This window comes from Pseudochaenichthys georgianus, chromosome 17 (genome assembly GCF_902827115.2).
Source record: "Pseudochaenichthys georgianus chromosome 17, fPseGeo1.2, whole genome shotgun sequence".
NCBI classification, from domain to species: Eukaryota; Metazoa; Chordata; class Actinopteri; order Perciformes; family Channichthyidae; genus Pseudochaenichthys; species Pseudochaenichthys georgianus.
Genome location: NC_047519.1, coordinates 27,747,813 through 27,760,732, shown reverse-complemented (window position 1 = coordinate 27,760,732; position 12,920 = coordinate 27,747,813). Strand labels below are relative to the sequence as shown.

At 38.2% G+C, this 12,920-nt stretch overlaps 1 protein-coding gene across 5 annotated transcripts in view; it reads left to right on the top strand.

Annotated features, from left to right (window-relative positions):
- The window catches only part of st18 (ST18 C2H2C-type zinc finger transcription factor), a 39,309-nt gene extending 26,889 nt beyond the window's left edge, over nucleotides 1-12,420 (top strand). For 3 of the 5 annotated variants that reach the window (XM_034103665.1, XM_034103666.1, XM_034103667.1), the window contains exons 7-22: nucleotides 672-806; nucleotides 1,662-1,752; nucleotides 1,850-1,942; nucleotides 2,489-2,697; nucleotides 2,939-3,138; nucleotides 5,011-5,235; nucleotides 6,313-6,422; nucleotides 6,972-7,034; nucleotides 7,337-7,405; nucleotides 7,661-7,723; nucleotides 8,039-8,119; nucleotides 9,404-9,625; nucleotides 9,769-9,857; nucleotides 9,963-10,066; nucleotides 10,162-10,308; nucleotides 10,447-12,420. In XM_034103665.1, coding sequence (XP_033959556.1) covers nucleotides 672-806; nucleotides 1,662-1,752; nucleotides 1,850-1,942; nucleotides 2,489-2,697; nucleotides 2,939-3,138; nucleotides 5,011-5,235; nucleotides 6,313-6,422; nucleotides 6,972-7,034; nucleotides 7,337-7,405; nucleotides 7,661-7,723; nucleotides 8,039-8,119; nucleotides 9,404-9,625; nucleotides 9,769-9,857; nucleotides 9,963-10,066; nucleotides 10,162-10,308; nucleotides 10,447-10,587 — 2,042 coding nt within the window. In that variant the 3' untranslated portion in view covers nucleotides 10,588-12,420. The remainder of the gene's footprint in view (nucleotides 1-671; nucleotides 807-1,661; nucleotides 1,753-1,849; nucleotides 1,943-2,488; nucleotides 2,698-2,938; nucleotides 3,139-5,010; nucleotides 5,236-6,312; nucleotides 6,423-6,971; nucleotides 7,035-7,336; nucleotides 7,406-7,660; nucleotides 7,724-8,038; nucleotides 8,120-9,403; nucleotides 9,626-9,768; nucleotides 9,858-9,962; nucleotides 10,067-10,161; nucleotides 10,309-10,446) is intronic. The other 2 variants (XM_034103668.1, XM_034103669.1) reach the window with 2 other exon arrangements.
- The last annotated feature ends 500 nt before the right edge of the window (nucleotides 12,421-12,920 follow it).

The following is a 12,920-nucleotide window of genomic DNA, read 5'->3' as shown; positions in this document are numbered from 1 at the left end:
AAGAATCAAACGTGATCATGTTGGGAACAATCGGTTTGGGGGAATGTATTTTCATCTGGCATAAATCAGATGGACCACTTGTGATTTGGATGATTGGGCGCTCCAAAAACATTAAAAAGGAATAAAACAAGGGGGGGAATCAGAGGGAGGAAATCCTCTTAAGTATTAAAAAGATTTTGGCAACAAGTGAAGTAATAAATGAACAGACTAAAATAAAGAAGAACAACATTTTCTGATGGAATTGCTACTACTCAGAATATTGGATTTTGAAAGGAATCAACTGGATATTTAACCGTGACCATAAGTCTTAAATCCTCCTAAAGCACCTCTCATGTTTCCCTCTGATTCTTCAAATGACTGCAGCTAAATGTGTAATCCTACATGTAATCTTTCGATGGATGGGCATTAAGAAGTGAATGTTGAACTGCAGCCTTAACTAAAATGAGAGATTAAAAGATGCGTTTTGTGAAAAAAGTATCTAGCTTTGCATGATATTTTCAATCTGTTGACCTTTGCACAATATGTAGACACGAAAGTGCTTTGTATGCATGTTTGACTTCAAACTACACTTCTCGATAGAACACAAAGACAGGACGGCTTTGTTATAATTCGGGCAGCAACACAGTGGCTGTATTATATTCAGTTATTGTGACATCTTACTGTGTCCGCAGATTCTCCACGTACAGATAAAAAGGACATCAAGTGTCCGACTCCTGGCTGCGATGGCACTGGTCATGTGACCGGGCTGTACCCGCACCACAGGAGTTTGTCTGGGTGCCCTCATAAAGTCCGAGTTCCTCCAGAGAGTAAGTCACACAAGAAGTATTTGTATACGTGCTGTATAGAGGATGAGTTATACTTATAAAAACTGCCATTTGTAGGATTTATAATCACTCTCAGTAGTTGAAATCCTCTTAGCACGAAGCCAAAGACAAGAAAGAATTGCTTATACATTTAGTTCAATTCAAAGATGGGAATAAAACTTTTCAAATAAAGTTAAAGGATTTCCTCTCTCTCTCTCTTTCCTAATGTGCTGTTGTGTGAATATGGAATTCTTTCTTCCCCCCCCCCTTACACTGGCGATTGTTAAGTCATTTCAATACAACTCAACAAACATTCAACATTAAACAGTAATGTTACAAAAGGAACAGAAAAAGTAATTAACTTTTTCAAAAAAGCGCGTGCTCTTAGACTGTAGGCAGTATTTGCAAATCAAAGGGCTAGCTAACGCAGCATTCAAAAATAAATAGACAACTCCAACAAACTAATTGGAGAATATGTACAGAAAGGAAGTTTCTAAGGATACAGAGCGGACCTTTAACGACGCGTTTGTTTTGAAGAATATAATCAGCTGTCTTGTAACGCTCCTCTTTGCACTAAGCTATTTACATTTCAGGCACATTACAGCGTCCCTCCCAATGAAAAGCCTTTTGCTTTTTCTTCTCCTGCTTCTGTCTCTGTGGGATCTTTCCTCTCGAGGCACTAATGTTCCAACCAGTTCCATACATCCTGATTGAATGCATGAAAATGTGTTTGTTTTATTTCCATAATGCTCAGTATGTTCATGTTTCACAATCTTTCCGCTCGATTATGTCTCACATGTTAAATTATTTTTGTACTCTTCCTGAGCTTCTCTCCTCTCTCTGTCCTCGTCCCCTCAGTCCTGGCGATGCATGAGAACGTCCTCAAGTGCCCCACACCCGGCTGCACAGGAAGAGGCCATGTCAACAGCAACCGTAGCACCCACCGGAGGTACGTCTCCAGCAAAAAGCCATTTGAAATCTGCACCCTTTTACAGTATTACAGTATTTGACAGTAGACTAATGTGTTTGATTTCCTCCTCAACCAGTCTCTCAGGCTGCCCCATCGCTGCTGCAGTGAAAGTGTCCAAGCCTCAGGAAGAGAGCCTGAAATGCAGACAAACATCTGACCGCTCACCGAGGTACACTGCCAGATAACGCTGGGGATTGTCACTGCTATCATTGTGTTCACATGTGCAGGACAATAATTACAACACGCTTTCAGAAATCCTATTCAGCTCTGTAGTGAACTGAAGTTGTTTAACTGAGGTTATGGAAAAAAGTGATAAACACTATTATTGTTGAGGAGAGTGTGGGATATTTGTATTCACTGATCCCAGCAGATCAGTCTATTTCCAGCTTTCCAAGCAGACATAAGCAATGGTTGCCGCTCCTGTGAGTTCCTCTCTATTAGAGATGATAAAAGAGCAGAACTCTTTGTTCCCTGTGGATATATCATGGGCAGGATGCCCACTCCTACTATATTAATTAGTCTGGCAACCTGGCTGTGGATCTACAACACACATCAGATCCCAGACTCTATGTGTACAAAAGCACTGGCATCCCTGACTGCTTAAAAAAAACATCTATACTTAACTGCTTAATATGAGCTTGCTGGGCACTTGTTATTTCACAGGGTTTGCACAATAAAATGATGTTATTTCTCTTTTGTATTTTCCTCCTTGCAGAGCCATCGGCTTGATAAAGAATTACGAGATGAACCAGTTGAACTACAGGCTCTCTCATCCAGTAGCAGCCTTGCAAACGAGCCTCACAAAAGACATGGTCAAGTACAGCAGAATCCGCTTTGATTACGCCAGCTTTGATGCACAGGTCTTCGGCAAACAGCCTCTGATGGGGCCCAACCAGGACCAGGAGAAGGCACATTTCCCCGACTGTAAGTTTAATACATTTCAAATAACAAAGCTTTTAATATGGTATTAAATGAGTGTACATTTTTTGTCAGATGTTTTAGGTAAGGAGCTTTGACAGATCTAAATGCTAATGTTTGTTACCTGTTAAGGGTTGCATCTCCGAGTGTCTGGTGTAAAAGCCAACCAACATGAACTTCCAACTTGTTGTTGATGTACATTACGCTTAGGTAGTGCTGTTTGAGTAACTATATGATTCACTTTCAGCACCTCAGCAGTATGCCGGCTTCCTCGGTGCTCCCGGTGGCGGCTTGCCCACCTCTGGTCAGCTCAGACCTCCGAGTCAATTAAAAAAAGAAGACGGCCTCCAAGCCACGGCAGCGACAGCCGCCATCCTTAACCTTTCCACTCGCTACCAGAAGAACATAGAGGCTGTACCCGGCCGGCCCCTGGCAACCTCAACAAAGGTAATGAAATTAGACCGCTTGGAAAGGTATCTAATGTGGTCATTTTAAAGGAACTCTGATTTGTGTATAAAAAGGAAAGACATCAAAAGACAGATTTTGGCAAAGGGAGATCGGCGCCTTGGTGGCAGGAAATAAAGAAGGTTTCTTCTCCATAAAGCTTTAATGTACACACATGGAAATTCAAAAGAAGAAATACAATCAGCCTACTTATACCCAATTACAACTACTCGTCTATTTTTTTTATTAAAACACGTGGTACTGTATTTTGTTTCGACATCAGCTGGCATCTGAAAACGCATCTTGCCCGCTGCAGATGGCAGAGGATATTTTGCTTAGTTATATGATCCAGGATAGGCTGTGTGTCTACACCAGATAGCATTTACAAGCAGTTTAATGGATTAGGCCAATCAGCTAAAGGAGTTAACATCTGAAAAGTTGAATTCAAACGATTCCAAACTCTTCTTGGAAACGAGTTCAGATCAAAAAAATCTCTTCTGCTGTCATTGTCTCTATGGTGCCAATTCTCTTAAACTTCATGATTAATATTGTTCACATTCTGTGGGTTACATACGTGCTCAGTGTACTGTAGATGATTCAAGGTTTCCACACCTACACAGCACAGATCCTTGTCTCCCAGCTTGTTGAGCTGAGAATGTGGCCCCGTACCAGGTACCAGCCCACTGAATGAATAAAACAGTGTTAGCAAGTTAATCATCTGTTCTCATTTACAGCTTAGTTGTCTTGGAGAGACGTTCAAAATAAAGAACAGCTTTCAGGTCTGAAGCAAAGGGGGCCATATTTAGAGTGCTATATGTCGTTGGATGCTTCAACTTATCTGCATATGCATGATATGTATGGCACAGAACACGCAACACATAGCTGTCATTTAAAACACAAGCTTATTTTCATTTAAAAATGCGAGCCGCTTAAATTACTTACTTAATTAATCAATAAAAGCAACAAAAGACAACTAAATCCGGAGTTTGAGTTTTTAGTTGCAGCTAAAAACAACATTAAATCTTAATAAATCACAAAGTGTTGCGCATCCTTTTATTTTTACACTGGTGCTGTTTAGATTAGGAACACACATCATCAAACGGCTGGATAATTTAAGTGGACAGCCACAGCCAATGCTCATGTAAATCATCCCCTTTAATTAATTTGAAAAGCTCCCTTTTGTTGTAAAAAAATAAATAATGATGTATAGGGTTTAATGAAACATATGCGTTGAATAATTGGTTTCATTTATGGAAAAGGATTTCAGCATTTAACGAGGTAAAACTTTTAATACCATAAAACAGCCATAAGTCATCATGCTTCTGCTTTTCCGCACACAAAAAAAAAACGACAAACACATCTGTCAGCGGGGAAACTTATGCCACATTAAGCTTTTTAATTTTTGCTATAATAATGATGACCTAAAACCTGCAACCTCCCCACCCCCCAGCTGCCATCAGGGTTGTGTGTCCTAGAAAATAGATGACACAGCTGTCACTGAAAAACTACACACCAGTGATTATTTTTTTGTGTTCAGCAGAATTAACGCTGGCTTAGTTTGGTACTTTGTCTGGTGTGAGATAACCACTGTATGTATTATTTAAATATATGTTTGTTTGCTCTGCGTTTCAAGTCCTTTTTCATGTTTACAGAGAAATTTTGTCGGGTTCCAGTTTAACATATCGCTGCTGTCATATTAATAAGACGGCGTACTGTTTTATTTACATTCCCTTTTAGTGTAATTAGAAAAAAAAGGTTCCATTTTTATCCCCTGATTTATTTGTTTTCACATGTAAGCACGTGCTGCCATGACTTTATTTATTATACCCTCCCCTCGTATGATTTGATTAAATGTTGAGGTTTCTTTTGCTCTAGGACATGCTCATAGAGGTGGATGAAAATGGCACCCTGGACCTGAGTATGAAGAAGTGCACCCCGACAAAAACACTTTCCGACGACCCGATGTCCCCTTCTGAGTCGGCCGGGGCCAAAGGCGGCAGCATGCTCATCGGCCCTGCCTTCTACCAGCCGCTGTGTGAGAGGGACAGCTGGGAGGGGCCCGTCAACTTCAGCAACGCTCACGCTCTACAGGATGCTGAGGTGTGACAAAAAAACACAACCCCTCACATTTTTGGCTTTAATGTGAAAATGTAAGATGTTAATTGAGTGCATTAGAAAACAGCAGAGTTATGTCACCAAACAAAGAATTTCAATTATAAGAATTGATCAAAACAAATTGATGAGATTGAGCAACATACAAGATGACAAAAAGTGAAAGTTGAAAATAAATTAGGTTTATTACTTTCACCGGAGAGAAGGAGTAAATACAATATTAAGGTCATGTTTGAAACCCCCTACTCTACATTTCTTTAAAAAGTTTAAATCATCTGGACTTTAGATTTTCTATTCATTCAGTTTAACTTGTAATTTCCAAACATATAAGGTCTGAATGCTCTTTAAAATCTGACAGGACCCTAAGAAATACTAATTTATTCATTTGAGTTGATGATCTTTAAGTTGATAATGTTGTCTAAAACTGACCAAAGTTACAACTTTAACTAAAATAACACTTTCAATAGTCAAATGTAGTCAGAATATTCCAACACTTAGTCAAAAAAGACATAATCAAATAAATAAACTTTGGTCTAAAACTACTTAAATCCATCTAAATATTGGTATCAAATATAAAGTCTAATGAAAATGGTGTGACTAAATCTATAAAACATATTCAATATCTTTACACTGAAAACTGCTCTCTAATCTGGTCTGCACATATAATGCAAGTACCTGAACATAATGTTCTTTTCTTTTCTTTATTTAACAATGATAGTTGTTTGTAGTTGCTATAAGGAGTAATCACATTTGACCTGCTTTTAAAAATCATACAACATCTGGTGACTGCACAATCTTGTCTGTAAGAGAAAAAAGGAAATCCAAACGTCACGGCCATACCTCGTAAATACTATGTGGATTAAGTATGACTTTAAATCGATGTATGGTTTACTAGAGTATAAGTATCCTTAAGCATAATCGCACTCTAACCCCCAGGGCCTGTGTTTTTAAGAGTATTATACAGTGCTTTTCATTAATTATTCACTTTTAGGTCATTGTAGATCAGGCCAGGTTTGGCATTTCAGACACTGAGGCCACGTTTTAACTTTCTTTCTGTCTCATCAGGAGGATTACCATCATGTCTCATTGGAGCACCAACACTATCAAGGGGACGGCAGCATGTTGAGCCCCAACGCCAAGCTGCTACTACGAGACGTAAAGAAAGAGCTTTTGAGGTTTGTCAAAGAATAAAATAACTTAAAGCATCCGTATTCAGTGGACTGTGTATAATGTGAGCTTCCCTTTCAGCTGGCAGATGGTCAGCAGTAACGACCTACCATACCTTTGTTTAAATAGGACGGTTTGAGTCAAAGAGCACTGAAACTCACTGTGTTGCACGTCATTGTAACCGGTATGTCTGCAGGTTCATGTGGAGCAGAAATGCTTCTAATTAAAAGTGAGTCTTCTCCCTGTATATCCCGTACAAGCTAACACATCTTGTAGTTAGAGTGCATGCTCTGCTGGGTCTCCTCTTCAGAATCACACCACAAAATCAAGTAGGATCCTCTAGTTTCAACAGCACAGCACCCCCCTTCAGGGATATTATGATACTAAATGTAGAACAATATAATAATAATTCTTCTACTAAACTTCCCGCTGTACTAACTCTTTTTCTCTCTCTATTTAATGCCCATGAAAAGGTTCTCAGTGTAAAAAGAAAGATTGAGATGGAGCTGTGGGAACTAGAGTAATCTGTGTATTAATGGCTTTGTGTTCTCCTGCAGCTGTCCGACCCCAGGCTGTGACGGCAGCGGCCATGTGACGGGGAATTATGCATCACATCGGAGGTACTGTAAATAATTACACTCTCATTAGCACCGACGCGCAGATATATAGAGAAGGGAGACGGCGCTGATTGTTTCATTATGTTGATACAGCTGAATCATGGCTTGTAGAGTTAAGATTTCAAATCGTGTGTCACTTTTTAAAAACACTGTGACATGGAAAAGCTTTCTCATGACGAGGAGGTGGAATTGTGTTTTCAGATGATTTTGTATAAATATGCTTTGAGACATTGTATTAAGATGATTTAATTCAGCTGTGATCAAAGAGTGCGTTAAAGTGACTGTTAGCTCTTTATCCTCTCTAGTGTGTCTGGATGTCCCCTGGCTGACAAAACACTCAAATCACTGATGGCAGCCAACTCTCAGGAACTAAAGTATGTGTTTATGAAAACTGTTATTGTTGCTAAAGGATTTTGCACATTAAACTAGGAAGCTAGTTTTTACCTCAGCTAGGGTCAATGCTTTCCTTTTCTTTTCCTTTCTACTACACATTATGCATGGGTTTCTGTACTCCACATGAAGTTGTTTGATATTTGTATAGCCGTTTTGCATATTAGCATGAATCCACTGCTCTGCCCGCAGTCTTTTGCTGTAAAAAGCACCTGGTCTCTGTGTCTCTTCACCTGCAGGTGCCCAACACCTGGCTGCGATGGATCTGGACATGTGACTGGGAACTATGCTTCGCACAGAAGGTAGCAGAGAAAAATCATCGCAACTGAGCATGAAATACATTTGTCAGATGCATGACATTCAAGCAGATGGTGAAAGTCACACTTTATGCTGCAAACATGCTGCACTTTTTGAAGTCTTGTTTTTTATTGATATTTTTGGCTTCCAACTTCTTCAGTGATTAAACATTTATTCATGTGGATTTATAAGATTCGATTGGCTTGTGCAAATTCAATCTCAATCGACCTCATCGCTGCCTGTAACAATTCAGCTTACATTTTTTTACTCTTAAATAGATTTCCTTCATGTTAACCCATATTGTCGCCAATCATTTTTAGCTTGTCAGGATGTCCACGTGCCAGAAAGGGAGGTTTGAAGCTCACACCAAACAAGGATGACAAAGATGAGCAAGAGCTTAAGTAAGAGATTTTTTTTTTTCTTTTCATCCCATTTTTGTTTCAAAAATAAAACAAGAAAACATTGTGAAAATGCGTCATGCTTTTACCCGGGGCATTATACCTGGAGGCCATTAAGTTAAACAAAGAAAAGAATACTTCTCGTCGAAACATTAGTGAATTATTTTCAAAGGATTAGCCGGGTGTTTTTGTGGGATTTTTTCAGGGTTTTTTTATTTTTTCTGAATGGAATATCTGGCTTATTACTCTTCACTGAGTGCTTTCTTTATAATTATAGTATGTTAAGAAAATGTCCAATTGCCCGCTCTGATGGCATCGCACTCATTTGCAGCTTAATCATTGTCTGTGAAAGTGTTATTGAAAACAAAATAATGTAATTGATTTGCAGTTTAAATCCAAAGTCAGATATATGAGCCCTTGTTTACTTACATCTGGACAGAGATTTTTTCTTTTTAATTACTAATGCAAGGGCATGAGCTTAGGAATTAGACTGGAATATATCTCATACACATTAAGAGAGAAAGGGAGAGAAAGGGGGAAGGTAGAAAATGTCCCTATATTATTGTAAACAGTGGGCCATATGGCATGCCTCCATTGTCCTCCTGCCTTGCATCAAGCTACCTACCTGTAGTAGATGTAAGTAATGGGACTGCTGTTGTTTTGTTCTCTAAGTGCTGCTGCTGTCGAGTAACAGAATGCTGAAACAGGCTTTTTGCAGCAGCACTCTAAAGCATGTGTGCCATTTGTATCATCTCAGGTGACCTTTCACCTTTATCAATAAGGGAAAGGGTTAGCCACCTCCAAATTACATTCTTTCGCATGAGGGGATACATGACAATTATCTGTAATTCATGTCACTCCATTACTGACCTGCAGAAAACAGGCCTGGCAATGCAACTGGCAAACTCTTGATGAAATACAGCATGACTTGTGCTTTATGTTTTCACGCACAAATATCATCAACATCAAAGCATTTGTACTGATCAGAGTGTACGCTCTAACTCAACTTGTAGTGGATTAGTAACTTATATTTAAATGCGATTATTTTTGTTTTGGCGACTTCGTTTTTAATCAGCATTTGGCTGGATTAATCAACTTAATGGTTAACAAATCTTCCGGTCTAGTTATTACATTTTTTTTAATGATGTGGTTGTTATTATATGAGCAGTTAAATGTCTTTGTTTTTTTCCGTTGCAAAGAAATGTTATTTAGTGCAATTTAGTTATATGTTTTCCTGCGTGAGTCAGCAGTGTTTACAACATGCACGACGCTGTGTGTTTCTGGTAGGTGTCCAGTAATGGGATGTGACGGACAGGGCCATATATCGGGAAAATACACATCCCACCGCAGTGCAGGCAGTTGTCCACTTGCTGCCAAAAGACAGAAGGAGTCGTCCATCAATGGCTTGCCCTTTGCCTGGAAGTCCAATAAACAGGAACTGCCCCATTGTCCCCTGCCTGGCTGCAATGGCCTTGGACATGCCAATAATGTGTTTGCCACTCACAGAAGGTGAGGTCCTCCATTTTATCTGCTGGTCGACATGTTGCATTCTTACAATGGCGTCTTGACTCTCATTCACAATCTCCTACTGATGCTAAAGTGTTGTGATATTCTTCCAACTAAAAATGTCCATTTATGACCTGCTGAATTAGCTTGTCGGGTTGCCCACTGAACGCACAGAGTATCAAGAAAAAGCACACAGAAGAAGAGATGATGACCATCAAACTGAAAGCCAGCAGTGGTAAGCTACTCCTAAACACAGCGTGGTTTAACAATATTCAAGCATATAGATTTATATAAAAAATCGGTTTGAACACGTTAAATTGGATTATATGCTTCAATTCAGGAGTGGAAAACAAAGAGGATATTCAACATTTGGATCATGAAATTAAGGAACTGAATGAATCCAACATGAAAATAGAAGCAGATATGATGCAGCTCCAAACACAGGTAAATATCTACTATGACAAGATTATTTAATTCAAAACATCTTGCTCTCTCTATTTGGCAAATGTCTTATCATTTTTTTTTTTTGTACCCGAAAGCAGATATCGTCTATGGAATGTAACCTGAGGACAATTGAAGAGGAGAACAAGATGATCGAACAGCACAACGACAGCCTTCTGAAGGAGCTCGCTCGCCTTAGCCAAGCTCTCATTAACAGTCTAACAGACATTCAGCTGCCTCAAATGGTACAGTAAGCTTTAAGACCAGACTCCTCTACAACTCATTATATCTAACCTGTCCTGGAAGAAATCACATTTGATATGAAATGTCTTTTTCTGCTGTGCTGTTTTCACTAATAGTCAAACACTGTGTTTTTGTTGCAGGGACCCATCAGTGAGCATAATTTTGAAGCCTATGTGAACACATTAACTGATATGTACAACAACTCGGAGCATGAATACTCTCCAGAGTGCAAGGCCCTCTTGGATAATATCAAACAGGCTATTAAGGGCATCCATGTTTAAGCTGTAGAGCGACCAGGAGGTTTCTTTGACTTGGGATAATGGCACTAGATAGCTCTATTTGACTGAAGAGTGCTGGCTTGGCTGCATGTATAAGACGAGGCTTTTGGAAATGTGTTTGGCGTTTCCTGGTAAATACATTGCACTGAGAAAATGACCAGCCAGATTTGTAATGCTTTTACTGTTTCTGCATTCACTTGATATGTTTATCCTGGTGAGATTTGTACCCCTCTTCTTGCACTTAATTATTTTGTATGGTTTGCTTGATTTTAATCTGTATGTGTTCATGTCATTCTTATATTATCGCTATTTATTATTATTATATTTGTTCATCAGTGTATTTATTTCCTCGATTTTAATGTATTTCTTGAATTGTAAATGCTTAATATTTGAGAAATCTGTTTCACTTTCTGCACATTGTAAATTTACATAGAAGCACATTCCAATTTCATGGCATACTTTCGCCATCTAGTGTTGAAAAGCATATATTATTATTGAACCATAAGTTGGATCTCCCTTCAAAGTAAAAAACCTACCAAAACGACTATGAATCGATATTTGTAAGCATTGCTTTTGCTTTCTTTATTGGAAACTGAATGTATGGTAAGACAAAGTGAACAATGAGATCAAAAAAATGCAATGCAACTGTACTGTACATTTTTCTTCTGAACCAGTAACAGCTGAATGCAACCAGGAAGTGACACTGAGCAAAGATGCAACATGATTCGCTGAAATGACTGTCAGATTCTGCTTGGCAAAGGGTGCCACAAGAAGAGTGCAACAAAAATCAAAAATCCACTTTTGTCAAGATGTCTTTTTTTAAATATAGATATTAAACTGCCTTCTGTGCACACACTTTGGAGTGTGCATATAGTATGTGCCTAAATGTATATGAATCCATAAAAGTATACGAGTACTATGTTTTGTGGTAGGACAGTATTATGTGGATGGCGTCTAATTTATTATACAGTACAATTATTTTCATAGGAGGTTCCTGATGACTGTTTAAATACCGTTGTCTCAGTAGCTGTAATCTCAGAGTCAGGTTTTCAAATATCACGACAGATTAAAAAGCCTGGTGTTTATTTTAACTCTCGCTAGCATGGAGAGGAAAACAAAAAAAGGAATTAATTAAACGACATTTCCTGTTTTATCTTAAACTGCTTTCAAGCCTTAACATCTCAACCGATCTTATAATATTCTTGTAACGCTTGGGGCAGATTTGAATAGTAGCTATCTCAAGAATCTAGCTGTCTACCATTCGGGTTCAATCATTAAATGCAACAACAACAAAACAAAAGGAAAGGAAAAAAAACAAATGAAAACATAGACAAATGGTAGTTGTTGGCTAATCAGTTATTTGTTTGCATCAATTGCACTTTTGTATTTTAATTATTTTGTGTTTTAGTACACCACACTGCCCTGGACTTTAACAAAAAAGGAGGGAATTTGGACACTGTAATCGTATCAAAGTACATTAAAATGTTATATTAAATTAATCCTACAAGAAAATCTTTATTTGAGCAATACATTTTCATTTCTGCAAAAATAAGTCAAAGACATGTAGCCTAGGGCATTTTGAGAGAGAAAAAATGTAACAGCAAACGAGCCAAATTACCGAAAAAAAGGACCCTATTTTATCCAAAAACTCAATGTTGTATCGAACGTTAATCTTAAAAAGTGAATTGAATCAAATTCTTTAGACTTAATCCTTTATTTATAATTTATTATATTTAATTCCTATACCACACATTGTTTGCTCAGGAAGTTTTGTGAATGATATTTATTTTTTCCCTGTTAGTATTTTGATGTTTTGTAATGTGAAATGCTTTTTGTGGAACGATATTAGTAAGATATGAAATTGTATTGTAATTTCTTTTACATTAAAATGTAATGCTTTTTTTCAGTTGAAGTAGTTTGTAAATTGAATCTTCCTATTACTTTTACTATTTCATAATAAACAGATATGCGCTGTGTTGTACAGTTTGTGTATGGTAGAAATAAACTTTTCAAATGGTTGTGTGTTTTTCTCAAAGCTTCTGATGTTCACTGTGCGTCAAACGTAAACCCGGTTACCCCAGAAGGATCCAGTAGGGTCTACCTTTTCCTTTGGCATTAGCGTCACCTAGTGTTAAATATGAGGTATTACATCTAGGATAACAAGGAGTGGTTAATGGAGTCAGGATACTAAAAGCTGCCTGGGTTATCCCATTATTTTGTCAAACAGTTCAAAGCCCTAGGATATTTAGTGTACTATCACTTAAGACAAGGAAAAGCAGAATATCCCAACAATTATAGCTAATGCTGGGTTATTTTACTTAAACGATAACATAAAT